The 16641-nt window shown below is 39.8% G+C and overlaps 1 protein-coding gene across 1 annotated transcript; it reads left to right on the top strand.

Annotated features, from left to right (window-relative positions):
• The first annotated feature begins 3587 nt into the window (after positions 1–3587).
• Positions 3588–9050, top strand: LOC139134085 (proprotein convertase subtilisin/kexin type 9-like). The gene is made up of 7 exons (XM_070700987.1): positions 3588–3787; positions 4392–4482; positions 5094–5345; positions 5904–6047; positions 6481–6615; positions 7129–7308; positions 7877–9050. Exons 1-7 carry the CDS (start codon positions 3704–3706, stop codon positions 7951–7953), a joined length of 963 nt encoding a protein of 320 aa, XP_070557088.1. The 5' UTR covers positions 3588–3703; the 3' UTR covers positions 7954–9050.
• Positions 9051–16641: the final 7591 nt, after the last annotated feature.

The raw sequence follows: 16641 nt of genomic DNA on the forward strand, positions 1-16641 counted from the left end.
CCATCACATTATTCTGTGTAGCTAAGGACACAATCAGTGGAAAACTTTAAAAAAATGCTATCTCCTTTCTTAATGAAGCATACTTTTCTAAATAATTTAAAATGGGAATTGAGAAGATGGTGTCTTTAAAAAGTACGCTTTCAGAACTTTTACAACTAGTCAAGGAATTTGTGTAACACATGGGAGACATGATCGACGATGGTACAAATCATGATTGATTATGGGAAATATCTAGTACTGCGCGGTGCTGTTCCCTTGAGCAAGGTACTTTACTCCTCATTGCTCCATTGGGTAGTGGGTTATGCGTATGTCATCCTGTAATTGTGCAGTGCCTGTTGGATGATGGATTGAATAAAAAAAAAATCAAGACAGTAGCGTTGAGGAACAACTAGTTGATATTTTACTGACCAAAATTCGTCAGCGGGAACAGACCGGGAGGGGGGGGGGGTCTGCCCTTTGTCACGAGGATCCCTGATTTGCTGAAGAAGCATTCTAGGGCTACAGAAACTTTGAATTCTGATTATGCATTAGAAAACAAATCATTAAGAACTGGATCAACCTTTGTTTCCTTACAAGAGCGGACAGGGTAAATGTACTCTGTGAGGTACGTGTCACTTTTGGATGTACAATCATCGCAGTCCAAATCTTTGAAGGTTGTTTCAGCGAACCAAACACAAGAATTGGAACGCATCTTTCTGTGCTTCCTGTGGCTGTAGTGAGGGCGTCACTTAATAGTGTCTGAATAAAGAACGCGAGTTTTGAAAGGTATGGGCACAGCCCCTACACAAACGTGTGTGGAGAGACTGTGGTGTAGGAGATATGGCGACTTTGCCCCGGCCAAATAATGCCCAAATAGGAATTTATCACAATTTGAACAAACCTGACTGATCTAAATAAGCAGAGTGCTGACAATAACTACTGTAATGATACCTGTGAATTGTTCATGTTTTAAGTTTACATCTCAAAGAAGAACGGACGAAAATGTACCATCAATATCTTATCAGACTGGTCAGTGAAAAGTGAAGAAAACACTTCTCACGCTTTCCCAATCGACACACTTTATAGAAATATGGTTCAGGATTAATGGGGCCAATCAACCAATGACGTCAAACAGTCTTCGACAATGTAGCCATCAAAAGACCGTATAATTGACCGTAGCATTTGAAGTCTTTGCAGGGCCATGTAACTTTTTGTCATGTTAAAGCATAGCCATGAACGGAAGGCTATACCGTCTATGGTTTAAGCAGCTATGCAAACAAGCAACCACGATAAGTGAGTTTGACTTAACGCATCTGCAAAATTATCACGTCGAAAAATTAAAGTGAAATTCAAAATAAATGAGATAACATGGTGTGGGAGATAATACTATTCCATGTTCACCGAAAATTGTAACTTAGGCCAAGAAAAATAAAAAGTTTGTTTTTCACCCTAGACATATTGCAAAAATGATGCTGTGACGCGAGGTTTTTTCTTCTCATCTTTTATTCTTCATCCAACAAGAACGTGCAAAAACATGAAAACAACAAAGGAATACACGCAGAGATAAATGACAGCAGTGTTGCTTTAGTATTTTTGTATAGCAACAGTTCTGTCGTTGGACATTTAGTGCAGCAATGCACAGTTTTGACAGCGTAATACAACAGTGCCATATGCATGATATGTGTACAGTTCTGAATGGAATGTACAGTGTCAGTTATTTTGTTTACAGTTCTGTTTTATACAGCACTGTGTTATGCACTATCGTCGCGTATTTTTGTGGGTTTTTTTTCATTTTATTTCCTCATGAGCAGAAAAAGGTTGACGGGGCGGGTCTTAATTGACGCGCACGAGGATGAGAAACAAACTTCTTATTTTTCTGGGCCTTATTCTCAGTCATTGGACTCTGATATTTTCGGTTCCATTGCCCGGTCAATGATTCATCAGAGAGGTTTAGATTCACGTAACCTCTTCTGTCTAGGACAGTTCATCGTTGATGAGAAAAACTCACAGAGTCAAAAGGACGTTTGGCAAACGGAGGTGTTATGTTCCTCGTCTGGTCACTAATACCCATTTTCCTGTGTATCTTGGATCTCTGATTGGTGATTTCATTAGAGCGGCTAGGATTCACGCAACATCTTCAGTCTAGGATAATTCATCATCCATGGAAAACACTCAAAAGGGACAAGGATGTTTGGCAGACGCTGTGAACTGGAAGGCACTTTCGGAACGTTAAAGATTTTGTGGACCATAAAAATCACTTTCCAGTCTTCATATGACTGTTGTCATGGATACAATGCCACGGATCTCGAATTGTCGGTGCAGTGATGTAGAAGTTGTTTTCAATAGACTGCAGTGTGTTGCGCCTTTTGGCACTTTTGACTTCGACCTCATTGTAAGATGATTAAATAGGTAGTGGATTCGACACATTTCCACACAAGTACAATCGAAACAAGCGTTCTTAACTCGATTTCTGGTACGTAGAAAGATTTTTAATATTGTAGAACTCGTTCTCAGTAAACCAACCGAACGCCAACGTTCATAAACCAATACAAAAAATAAACAAATAAATAAATAAATAACCAACAACGATATAGAAATCAGATTTGTCAAACGAAATTTCCAAAATCACCAAAAGTTTAAGATAATGAATCTGTTTAACATGGTAAAGTGTCCACTTCTCAGAAATACATCATAAAGTACCTATACTTTTTTGATTAAGACTTCCAAATAATCCCCTAAAAGTTGATCAGTAATTTTGATTGGCTCTGTGTCAATGGGAGGCGAATTACATTATGGGTCCATGAACCAGGAAGATAAGGACAAAATATTATTATTTTATAGTGTCACTGTAGTATTTCATCCACCAGACATGTCAAAGAAAGTCTCGACTGCCACGGTGTCACGTGACGAACATTCTAACGATTATCGCTGACCAGTCTGACGATCATTCCACAACACCGGATATCGCGCGCAGAAATTGTATTTTTCTTGTTCCTCACCTACTACATTGTTCCGTACTCCTCTTATACTACATTTTGCCCAGATAGATATTTTTAAGAGCATATTTACCTTGTACACGCTTGGTGGCCATTATTTGTATTGTGCGCACGACAACGGAAACCTTACATCGTTAAATTTGAAAATATAAGTCTCTAGCCATCAGCAGGTATAACCAATTAATGTTGAATCTGTGACATAAATATTTGGGATAGGTCAGATGAGGTCAAACCTTTTACTTGAAGAGTAAACATACAATGAACATACACTAGCAGTTTTGCAGAATTATAACTGATCGTGTAAACACTGAAATCGGGCCAGAACTCGAGAATTTAAACGGACAATATCAAATTCACTGGAGTCAACTTCAGAATATTCTTCAAACTATGAATGATTGATGAATTACTCACGTATTGACTGTCTCTGGACAAAGACATAATGTGGGAGCGAGGAAAGATAAACAAAGTTATAAACAATGTCATGCTCTAAATAAGGGGAAAAAGCGAACATATGATCGCGAGATCCTGTTATATCAAGGATGTGAATTTGTTTCAGATGTTTGTATGTCACGTGATTTACTCACTTATTAGCACCTCGCACGATGGTCAGCTCGACAGAGTGCTGCAGACGTTGATTTCGAAGGCGATACAGATCAGCCTCCGACTGTTCCGACATTTGATTCTGTTGCAATCCACGGTACCTCTACCAGACTGGACAAGCCAAAATCATGGAGGTTTTCGTGCTTATTGTGATTTTGGCATCTGTAGGCTGTTCAGTTGATTCTGTCGCTATAACAGAGGAACTGATCATCGTAAGTCAATCATCTTGACAGCCATCGGGAGATTATCTGAAGTTTTAGGCCTCTATATGTCGATAACAAACGTTCTAGCTACCATTTAGTGTTGATTACTTGACCGATGGAATATCTTTGATACTTGGTGCAAACTTGTAGCAACGATACATCAGTTAATCGTCGGGTCTGAAAAGAATTTTGTTGATGTACTCATGTGTTGGAAGGAGGCATCGTGGTCCAGTGGTTAGGGCAATGAACTACCTATCAAAGGATGGTGAGTTCGGAACCCGGTGCAAGACCCAGTAGGTCCAGAGTAATTGACTCACTATCGGAGGATGGTGAGTTCGAGACTCTAGCACGGTGTTGTGCCCCTGAGCAAGGCACTTTACTCCTCAGTGCTCCATGGGGGTTAGTGGGTTATGTGTACCTCATCCTGTAATTAGGCTAACGCCCGTTGGATGATGGACTGATACAAAAAATGATGACATGGGTATACAACGCGTATAATTTTTGCAAGGTTCTTATATTAACTTATGCGAAACCCATCCAAACCAAACGAAATTCTACAATCATCTGCCAGTATTTTCAACAGCGAATTGACGACTAACTATTTTACTTGCAGGACGTCAGTCTGGGCACCGTGTACGAGGCTGTGCAAGATCTAACCAACAAAATTGTACAAGTCCGGGAAGAGATTTCCAGTTCTAAATCAGGTGAGAATAAAACCAATCTTCATAAACATTTTTTCGTTTCCTTTTGAATATTGAACGTCAATTACCGAATCATCGTCTTAAGATCACTCTAGTGCGTCAAACTTGATAAACAGCCACTTCCAATTTATACTTAAAGATATTATACATAGACACACATACATGTATACACGTGCATGCACATGCATTCATACTATGCATCTTTACGAAAATTCATAAAATTACGCGCCGTATTTTAACTGAAGAAATCAAGTTTAAGTGTGTAGACAGTTTTGCAAAATGGAATGACTTGCAAAACTGCATTTGAAAGAAGATTGTCATCAATTGTTGTATAAAACAAACAAAATAAAAATAATTGTGTTCTGGCTGTTTCTTCAATACGTATAATTTATTTCATAAATGTTTTAGTTGAAGTTTTAAAATTCCAAGACTGAGCTACATCGAAGACTTTCCAACAGTGAATTTCAAACCATTGAACTACGCACAGCAGGGTTCTCTCATCAGATGCAACTGTATGTATACAAGTTGGAGTTTACGAATGGAAGCGGCAAGTGTAGGATATTCGTGGACAACTTATCATTTGAGGCATATTTTTATTTTTTTAACGTAACCAGAAATATTGGATGAGCTGTCGTCTGAATGTGAATCAACCGATGACGAACCAGTCTGCACCACTCGTGTGGGTCATCTTTCGAACGTCGGCGACGATAACTTTTCGGAGGTTTCGTGCCTGGCGGACGAAGTCATGACGGGATGTAGTTCGTACTTGCCGGGGACAGCGCACGGTACCAGGGACGGAGAGTTGGTGCGGTACTCTAGTGATGGACGACCAACATGTGTTGCATATAATGGCCATGAGGGAACAGGTATGAATTGTCACTAAGCGTCCTAATAAATAATGATCTTTCAAGTCTTCAGAGACGACAAGCAACACCAAGAAAGTGGTTCACAATGAACGACGCTTATATTTCCACGCAAAAATGATGAAAATATTTTGCAAAGTTGTAAATACAGCCCTTTCAAACTTTCAGAACACAAATCTCCGTCGACTGTTCAATCTTCTCTTGCCATAATGAAAGGTAGATGTGCCTCAGGAATAGATATTCAGAATTTCATTGGTTTTTTTTCAGTACTTTACTGGTCTACTGCTCATCGGGATCCGTTTTAAAGCTCTTGGAGAACTAAACACTTTCACAGTCTTAGTTTTCCGAAATCGAACATTTTACTTTTTCCCATAGACTTAACACAGGGATGGCGGCCATTTTGAATTCCAAATACTATAATCGGCAAATGTTAGGCAGTTTGCTTCTCTATTCTTATTCTTGACTTGGTAAGATAATGGTCGCAAGATTCATTTAGGAAAGTTTTAGCAAAAATGTAAGTCTTTCGCCATTGAAGCACGTGCTACCTTAATATGTTTTCAGGTGTTCGACCATACGCTCGTTGCTGCAAATGGAAAGGCATGGTGTGTTACTATCCAAAGTCACAGTTGTCTGGTTCAGGCGATGATGACATCGCGAAAAGTGTATGCGACGCCTGGTTTAACGGGAACCCAACCACACCCACCGGTGAGTTTTAAAAGTAACAATGTTACGGGTAGTACAAGCAATCATAGGGACGACTACTTTGACGTCACAATTCCATCATTAATAGACAAATAAATATCTGTCCGAATATTTCGAAGACATTTCAAATTCGGAATTAAACTCGCAGGGAGGGTTATATTTGCACCCAATTTGACCTTAAGCGATTCTTTCGTTTTTATGGCAATCACACCTGGTATGTCGTGATGAACGGTCATAATGTAAGCGACCTGAAAGTTGTTGAACGTCGTGTAGAGACTTCATTAGAAACCACGATACGCCAGGCCTATCGTTCCTGGTCGTTAAATCGACACGTTGGTCGAACAAAGAACTTTCGTTTCCTGTCAAGAAATCTGATACATTCCGAGGTCCCTACGACCTTTTAAGATGTATTGCTTTTCTCTACTGATGATGGTAGGATGTATGGTACACACGTATTATCAGTGCATGGACGGAAGTCGCCCATCATCTTTATTCTCGCAAGACATGACGTCCGAACAACGACCACTGACTGAGAGGGCGTGCTTGGCTCAGAATGGTTACAACTGCCCTGGTACGTGCCAATCATGACTTCAGAGATGTCGACAATGTGTTTACATAGCATACGTCGAATGACTTGATAAAATGTTGTATATATTCTCGAATCGCTTCGCATATAAATGACACTTATGATTTCATTCACACTGTAAACATTTTATCCGCGATGAAATATGTATAGGTATTATGTCGGGTCATGTAATATTTACTCCTGTTGATCAGAAACCATTAGTTACACTGAGTCCAATAATAAAATTATTCACTCGCTCTGAAATTCGCACAGTTGTTGTGTTAATGGTAATTTTATGATGTATTTCTCGGAGGTAGCGGCATCGGGCATCTACGATGGTTATGAAATGGTGCAGTCACTTATAAGGGTCGCTTGAATGAAATTTGAAAAAAAAATTACATCGACTAAAGACAGGTAGTAAAGTAAAGGAGTTGCATTGTATACGTCAAATGATTTACAACAAATAAGAAAGGAAGACGTTCATCTTGGAGTCAATTCGTTGTTTTGAATTTCTAACAGGTGTGACGTCCTATGCTGCCTGCTGCAGCGCCCCCAACCTACAGTGTCAAGTGAAATACTCTGCGCGAAGTGGCGTTGAAGCCAACGATAAGGCAAATGTTCGCTGTGACAGTGGGTGGATCTTGACGGGATGTAACGTGTTCACCTATTGGTTGAATACGGATGGAGCATACATCGAAGGTAAAGATAACTGATTTTTATTGGGCGGCATTGGACACCTCATTTCACGTACACTTTGATTTATTGTACAACCGTCAGTGTCACCTGAGACATGCACCCGTTGCTTCATATACGAGTATTTGCGTATTACTGGAAAAAAGAAACTGGCGTTATTAACTTTCAGGTAGAATTTAGTTCGGGAACAATTTTTCTGATGCTAAAACAATAAAATTTTTAAATACGCATCCGGTTTGCTTATTGAAGAGACCCATTTTACAACATTACTGACCGCGGTCATATTGAATTTGAAATATCGGTATATTTTAAGTCGCGCGGTGTTATTTGATTCTCTCACCCAAAATACACGCTAACCACCGACTTTTATTCTTGATTGTACAAGAGAACCCTTCAAGGTTTCATTGAGGAAAGTTTGATCAGACTTTAAAACTTTGGAGCATGCAACCTTAAGCCTTCATTGTTGTGTTTGCTTTTCATTTCCGTAAAACTAAGTGAAATCAGCTACACAGTTTTATGTGATTGCTCGTTTCTTTGTTTGTTTTAGTTCAGAGCTATTTTCTTCTCGTTCTAGATAACGTCTGTATTGCTGTTACTGGTGGTGGAGGTGTATCCGTTTGGGCAGTTGCGACTTGTTGCCGTGGCAACTAGACCAGAGAAAAAATCTGATAGTCCGGTTCATATGACAAGGACCAAACACAATTACCCTGAGCGGGTTCAGTGTCAGCGAAAAATATCTCTTAGGATTAGAAAATTAAGAAAGCAAATGGATGTGAATGCCATAATACTGTATTCTCCCTCGCTCACCATATTATAGAACAGCAAACACGACAGATAAGTTCGACTTGATAAAGCTTAATGTAACTTTTGATTTATATTCAGCTATTGTAGCTCTATTCTGAACTGTTCGCGAACAAAAGTGTTTTGTTCAGCTCCTAAAATCATGATATTCGAATGCTTAGCGTTCAACCTCTTAACATAGCGTGTAAGTGTGTAATGTTAGCCGTCATTGCAAGGCACCAGTATAAGAACGTGACATCCAGATATCCGAGCAGGTAACTTTAAAAAAAGGTGCCTACCAAAGTATTACATGTACTGAATTAATTATGTCCCACATATAGTGTATTCCTCGACTCTGATCTCAGCAGATAAACAATCGGCTTCTATCTCCACACACCCATCAGACAAGCGAGCATAATTTCACCTGTCCGGCCAAAAAATTATCTGCCCCAGGCGGAATCCTGTGCTTGGACCTTGTGTTTTACCGTACTTTAGGAAATAAGAATTTTACCAACTTTCTCGACCAAAATCATGGAAATACTAAAAGTTGTAACGATTAATCCATTAAAAGAGAGAAACAAACAAATATTCGAGTCGAAGAGTCGAAAATATAGGAAAATAATTATTAGTGGAGGCAATGTATGCGTATTTTCGAATATCGTTCTAATAATTCTGTACTTCACATTAACACTCGCAGTTGATAGAGAATATTTCAAGAAGGCCAATTCTTAATCTTTGGCTGTATACGTTTCACGACCAAGAAGTCGGAAGTTTAGAATTAAAATAGGCGTTGGCGGCGCTGCAGTTAAAGTCTTCGGCTCCTGGTAGTAAAACATGTTATCAGTACGTTGGTAATACTAACAATATAATTTGCATGGCTGAGCAAAAGACTTGTCAATGTTTTTCTATATCATATTACTGGGCTTAAATATATAAAGCATCAAGTAAATCAGGCGTCCAGTCAACAACTGTGCAATATTCGTTTTAGTGCACCCAGGGGGGGGAGAGAGAGAGAGAGAGAGAGAGAGAGAGAGAGAGAGAGAGAGAGAGAGAGAGAGAGAGAGAGCTTCTAAGGTTCAAAATGTGACTAGGTCTCACTAGTTAAAGTTGTTGTACCTTTCTCATTTGCTTTTGTCAATTTTATACAACTATCTTTACAAATTGAGTGGCTGCAATGTTGAAGCCAAGATGGGTACATGACTGATAGCAACACTATACCGTACCTAGAAATGGTGGCAAATGTGTACATTCACGGTTTGCAAAAACGATTCAACAGGTCCGGTAAGATATACAGTATCGGCTTCACAAATTGACATCGCAACAAATGCACGTGAAGATAATTATCATTTAATTTTTTGAGGATTTCCTTTTGCATAAGCATGAGTAAAATCTACCGTGAAAATAACTTCTATCATGGCATACAAGTTTAAAATCTTTGTACTTGGTAAAGTAGATTTCTCATCCTCAAATGCTTGACTTATACTTTATAATTGCCCACAAATTCTAATTAGCAACGAGTCCAACAATTGGACTCGCCAACTCAGAGCGATAAACTTTGACAATTACATCATTTTCCCAAATTTTGTCAACTCTACTTCCACTGCTCCACGTAGTACATATGGAACTCTACAAGTTTTATGAAACACTGGCTTGGCGCCTTCTTCGACACCAATATGAACATACCAGCATTCCTATCAGAAAATACGTGTACATTACTGTAAGACTGAGTCAAGTTTGTCTTTCGCCTTAACGGTCAAATAACCTTTGTTTGCCAGAACAAGATAAAAGCTTACTCCAAATGAATATCTCCAGAATAATGTTGGTTCACCTGGGTGGTCTACCATCATCCTTTGCACTAAAGACGTCGACACGCTGACCGTCATAACTCATGCCACCGAAATTTCTCTCTCCACAGACATAGATTGGATCTTCGGCATAGCTTTTCAATTTAATTTTAAGATTTGTGGAATCAACTTGACATAATTCCTGTCCTAGACAGTCGTCTGCTGACTACACAGACACTGATTTACCAATCAGTTCAAGGCTTACGTTACATGCCAAGATTGTTCTCCACCAACATGGAGAATTCTGCATTAAAAATCATAAAAATTCGAATCATCACTGTCGCTTCCAGATTTCGACTTTTTACCACTTTTGGTATCCTTGACCTTTTGTTTCGTCTTACAAAATTTCGCAAAATGACCACGTTTAGAACACTTATGACACTCAACATTTTTATGAGGGCAGTCTTTTGCGAGGTGATTATTTCCACACCTATAACACTGAACAGTTTTAGAAGAGTCACGTTTGCTTACTACTTTCGTCCCTTTGCTTGGAGTGTTCTTTCTCATTCGCAGCGACCGATCCTTTGCAATCTCCATCGACGTCGCAACTTGACACGCCCGTTGGAAGGTCATTTTCTCGTCCATGTCACCTGTGACAAATAAACTCTGGCGAATTCTTGAGTCATGCAATCCACACACGAATCTGTCCCGCATAATTCTGTTGCCACAACATTTAGGGTAATTACAATCAAGATACAGTGTCTTCAATGCTTCGATATAATCGCTCACAGATTCGCTTGACCTTTGCTCTCTTTTCATGAATTGATACGACGCAGGCATTTCCAACCTTGCTGGATGGTAGTAATCTTTCAGGCACTTCTCGAGCTCTGCCAATGTCATGTCAAGTGGGTCTGCAGGCGCCACCAGATCTTCCAATGTGGAAAAGACTTCTTGACCCACTTCATACAGAAACGCACATTTTCTTCTCTCCTCGTCTTCGATGTTGTTTGCAACGAAAAACATCGTCATCCTTCGGAAGTAGGAATCAAAGCGTTCCTTCGACTTGTCGAAAGGCCCGATCGCGATCCAGTCACCGAAGTATGCCGGGGCGGCAGCCATTGTAAGTGGACTTTGCGTTACGTAAACTGTGAAGAGATTGGAGGCGTGGAACCTTGAAGTCTTTGGGTCGTGGACAGTTTTACTGTACTTGGTCCGGTTGGATGAGAATTATCGACTGCGACTAACTTTCCAAGCTGATGAAGTTCTTTGAAATTGAATTCCCGTAACTGGACCACTATCACTGCTATGATCCACAAGACTCACGTCCTATTTGGTGATGACGTGGCACTTCTGGTCTTAGAGACAGTCTGAGAACTAGAATAATATCTGCTTCCTTCACTCCGTTGTCTGCCTTCGTTTTCGCTCAAAACAACGTCCACGTTGAGTGAAAAACGCACTTTGCAGGTAAAGGTCACTCAGGTTGTCACCTCGTCGCCACTTTGTAGTGTATGAATACATATAGTATAGAAGGGCAAGTGGGTCGCTGTTTTCTTGACTCACACACAGCAGAGGAGAATTTTATAACGCATGCGTACTTGACAACTATATGAGCTCCTGACATACATCGTGAAACACAATGAATAGAGTGAGAGCGGTCTTATTTGACTAGTAATATGGTTACCGCACTTGAATCCAAAATCAGAAAAAAATATTGCAAAATAAAGTGCTGTAATCTTGGTAAGCGCATTCTCGCGAGCTAGAGCAATAATTTCCGCTCCGCTGACCTACGCAAAAAAAACGGGTAGCGCTGAGCTGTTGCCGTAAAGAGGCGTGTGGTTTACGACGATGGGTAAGCGAGCCATCATTATTTCGGTGTGGGGGTCGGAGGAATGGGAGGGGATCACTCAAAAAATTGAAAACTTCAAGGGGGGGGGGTCCAAATGTGGAGAGGAAGAAGGGGGTTACTCAATCTTTGGTGCAAAACAAATTTAAACACCTCTGAAATTGCACCATTGCACAAGTCAATTTCTTAAAATTTTCGATGCGAGAAGGGGGAACCCCTCTCTCGTGCTCTCCCCTTAGGGTGTTCTAATAGTTTTACCAGTAAAAAGCAAAGTGACAACACCTCTCAGATTGCACCAGACTGCACCGTCGCACACTCAATTTTTTCACAGGATCTAGGACAAAACTGAACTGTTGTGAATTCATCCTTTATTTATATCACAGAAACATATTTTAATTGACTTCAGGCTTTTCATTGGAAGCTGGCATCTGGAGAAATGACACAAGAAGGTCACCGATTTTTCATTCCTGCATATTCTTTGGTCTTGAATTTCTAGCAAACTGAGAACTGTTTTTTTTACAATTGTTTGGTCGTTGAATATTGTGACTTAAACACTGATCATACAAAAATGTCAAAAAATACAGTGTTCAATATAATTTTCAAACAATTTTACCAAGTGCAAAATAAATTGAAATACCTCTCAGCTTGCACCATTGCACACACCAATTTCTCGAAATTTTCTATGCGAGAGGGGCCATCCCTCTCGTGCTCTCCCCTTAGGGTGTTCTGACAGTTTTACTTTGTAAAAAAGCAAATTAAAAACACCTCTTAGATTGGACCATTGCACGCATCGATTTCTCAAAATTTTTGCGCGTAAGATAGAGACACCCCCTCTGACACTTTCCCGCTCAGCCTCTTGTGTTTTCTCCCCATGCACTTTAAATTTCTGCCCAGTCAGATATCCTAGTGAAAACCCTGTCATGATACCCATCCAAATTCAACAATACCATATGGTTGGATACTGGTTTTAGGTGAGCTTTATGTATGTATTTTCTGTCACTTTGAATTTCATTTTTGTTGGTTTCACCTTTTTCAGCCGTCATGAGATAACCGATTATAATCTAGCAGGGTACATCAGGATTTCTATACATGTCTTGGTATTAACTCTTCTAAGTGGGGGGAGTTAAGTGAAAATATCTTAGTTGGAGAGGGGGTTACTCAAATTCATCATGATTGGCAAGAGGGGGGGGGGGCTACTCGAAATTTCGGAATTCCCATGAAATTCCTCCACCCCCAGGTCGTAAATAATGACGGCTTCCTAAATATGTTTGGGCGAAAAAAATTACGGACCCTAGTCGGCGCATGCACGGGCGATATGTGGACCATGGAGGTAGCATGTGTGGACCAAGTAGTTTTAGTGTTGAGTTAGGCTACGTTCCTACGTTCTAACACGTAGAGAAACTTTCTCGACTGTCTATGGTCCACATAATGCCCGTGGTCTTATGGCAGGCGACAAAATCATCATCTTTAAAGGGCCAGTATTTGTAATTTTGATGATTTTTTTGTTCACCATGTATGTTTTTAACGTCAACGATAGTTTTTTTCTACTCTCTGAAGCATGTTGAATCTCCTGACTATTTCAACTGTGTCAATATATATGATAAGGATACACAATGTTATTGTTCACGTTTGAATTCTACTCTTGACCAGAATTCACTTGACAACAATAAACCATGCAGTATACACATGTACATAAAGGGTTGACAGGCTGATTGCTAAATATCTCAATGTGCCTTGTAGTGACGGACCTCTCCTCCGTTACGAAGTACGCACGCACACTCATAAAGGATGTGATCTTGTCATATGCCGTAACTGGTTTTAGCATTCGCCGTTGTTAGAGCGCCACCAACGCTTGAAATGTGTTGCCCATAGACAAGTTCATCAAGTTCTATTCCCATATTTTGTTGTCAATCAGCTGTACATAAAAGCCGAGTAAAGTTTTACTACAGTCTATACGGGCACTAAGACATACTTTGCAAAACAGTCGTACATATTTGTGAGTCTGCAGTGTGTTGAGGCTTTATTTATGTTCAAAACAAACGCCACTATCCAGATACGTGCCACTCGAAAGGAAAAAAAAATTACGAAAGCAATGACTCCAGCCTAAACGGGCACTCACATCGTCAGGCACTTAGAATGAGCTGCTAGAGGTTTTTATATCTGGAAGTGGACCGGCAAATTCTTCTCGCGCTTCCGTCAAAATGAAAGAACCCCACTACCCACACAAAAATATGATGACCCCCCTTAGGAGGTGATAAATGTTTGATGAACCCCCCCCCCCCCCGACGGTACGCCATTGCTAGAGAAAAAATCAATTTCAACATTTTTCTTCTTTGTGTTGTTATGTAGGTCATTTCCCCCACACTCATCATGACCTGAGTTCAATTAGTCTAGAACATTCTCAAGGTCACTGCCCTTGATGACCTCACAACCTTGAATTCAATTAGTCATGTTTGGAATGTTCTGGAAAGTTGATTAGTTGTGTAAGGGAGATAATTTTAGAACAGTAATTAGCATGTCAATAAAAGTTCTAGATTGTTCTTATATGCCTTTATAAAAGGGACGTGCTCAGCTTCCAGTCAGACTTTTGGGATCGTGTCTCTTGTGTGTTACTAAACTCCAGCAGTAGTCATTCTCAAGACTTTTCAAGACCTTCACTGCCAACGCTGGATTTATACTGTGGACTTTGTGCAGCTTCAAGCCTGCAAGGACTGTTCATTCATCCAACTGACTGTTACAACTCTGAGACTGGAGCTTTGCCGTCCCAGCTGAGATAAGTAGTCTGTACACTTTTAAAGCTTGTACTCTATCCCTGACTTAGCAATTAGTTTTATTTTCGTAATAAATTTTGTTTAAACGTTAACTGCTGAGTTCACCCTTTTGTTCGTTTTCTCTGCACGTAACAAAATTGGGGGCTCGTCCGGGATACGAATATTTTGAGCCGTTTGACAACATTTTGCCTGCCCTTTCAAAACTACTGTATACTGTGAACTCAGCGAAATCAATCATGGCGGAATTCAAGCCAGACGAATTTATGGATGACCTTGATCAGGACACATTTAATTCCCTCAGAAAAGACAACCTCATAACACTGGCCAATTTCCTTAAAGTAGAAGTCAAAAGATCTATGCGCAAGCGAGAAATTCAATTCAAGATTGCAAAACATTTAGTTAATTCTGGCCATTTTGAAGAGTCTGCCTTAAAAGATTATGAGCCTGAGTCTTCCTTCGAACTCAAAAAATTAGAATTAGAAATTCAGGCAGATTTGGAGCATTAGAAAAAGAAAAAATACAAATGCAATTACAAATGAAAGAAAAAGAATTGCAAATGGAAGAAAGACAGAAAGAAAAAGAAAGGCAGGAAAGATTAGAAATGGAAGAAAGACAGAAAGAGAGGGAATTGGAAATGAAAGAAAAAGAATTGCAAATGGAAGAAAGACAAAGGGAGAAAGAAAGAGAGGAAAAAGAAAAGGAAAGAGAATTAGCTGAACACCGACTGCAGTTAGAAATGAGACGTTTAGAGCTTGGAAAGTCAGGAAAATTCTTCCCTTCAGACAATTTTGACATCACTAAGCATTTCAGGTTAGTTCCCCCTTTCCAAGAAAAGGATGTTGATAAATATTTTCTCCATTTGAGAAAATTGCTCAGAGTCTGAATTGGCCTAAGGAGTCCTGGTCTATGCTTTTGCAGAGTGCTTTGGTGGGTAAAGCCAGAGAAATTTACATTCAGTTGTCAGTAGAGCAGGCTTCGGATTATGATTCTGTGAAGGAATTAATTCTCAAGGGCTATGAGTTGGTGCCTGAAGCTTACCGTCAGAAATTTAGGGATTGTGAGAAGGTGAAAGATCAAACTTACGTGAATTTGCTCGAACAAAAGAACAACTGTTTGATCGTTGGTGCTCTTCGGAAAAGGTCAGTCAGAATTATGACAAATTACGACAACTTGTTTTGATTGAGGAATTTAAAAGGTGCATCCGGAGTGACATCAAGACGTTTATCAATGAACAAAAGGCAGATACATTAGAGGTTGCTGCACGTTTGGCCGATGATTATTCATTGACCCACAAATCTTCATTTCTCAGCAAACCATCCCAGTCCTTTTCCTACAGAAACAATGCAGGTAAATTTAACTCCTCCTTTTCATCCAAGAATTTTTCAAAGGACAGTAGAAAATCAAATGACAACAGTTCACAGAGTTCAAGTAACACTCCCACATCATCAGATCCCAAGTCTCAATCTCTTCTGACAAACAGTTCGGTACACTTTCTTGTAATTATTGTAAGAAAGACGGCCATTTAATGTCAGATTGTTTCAAATTGAAAAGAAAACGTGAAGGTCAAAGTGGTCAAAGTGGATCTAAGCCAACCGGCTTTATTTCTTCATCAACTCAATTAGAGTCTAATAATGTGTGCAACACATTTTCTGAGGTTAAACCCCTCTTATCCCCAATTAATGAGGTCAAGGTCAATTCTTCTCAAGATAGCATTATGGGCATTTTCGAACCATTTATTCATGATGGTTTTATATCACTTTCTAGTGATTTTTCTTCCGCTACCCCTGTCAAAATTTTAAGAGATACTGGGGCTTCCCAGTCTCTTTTGTTGGCAGATACCCTGCCGTTTTCTGAAAAGTCATTTTCAGGTTCTAAAGTTCTAAAGTTCTTATTAAGGGGGTAGATTGTAATGACTACATTCCTGTTCCTCTCCATAATGTCTATTTGTCTTCGGACTTTGTTTCTGGACCTGTGACTTTAGGTATTAGGCCTTTTTTGCCTTTTGAAGGGATTCACCTTCTTCTTGGAAACGACCTTGCTGGGGACAAGGTCATTACTAATCCACTTGTGACTGATAATCTAGTTTAGATCAAAATCCAGAGCCAATAGAGGAAGACATTCCCGGCCTTTTCCCATCATGTGCCATTACTCGAGCCATGTC

This window comes from Ptychodera flava, chromosome 5 (assembly GCF_041260155.1).
Source record: "Ptychodera flava strain L36383 chromosome 5, AS_Pfla_20210202, whole genome shotgun sequence".
Lineage (NCBI taxonomy): Eukaryota > Metazoa > Hemichordata > Enteropneusta > Ptychoderidae > Ptychodera > Ptychodera flava.

Coding starts and splice junctions, on each gene's coding strand:
- LOC139134085 (XM_070700987.1), top strand. CDS start 3,704: ATGGAGGTTTTCGTGCTTATTGTGATTTTGGCATCTGTAGGCTGTTCA. Junction 5,346..5,903: donor TAATGGCCATGAGGGAACAG/GTATGAATTGTC, acceptor ATATGTTTTCAG/GTGTTCGACCATACGCTCGT. Junction 6,616..7,128: donor GAATGGTTACAACTGCCCTG/GTACGTGCCAAT, acceptor AATTTCTAACAG/GTGTGACGTCCTATGCTGCC.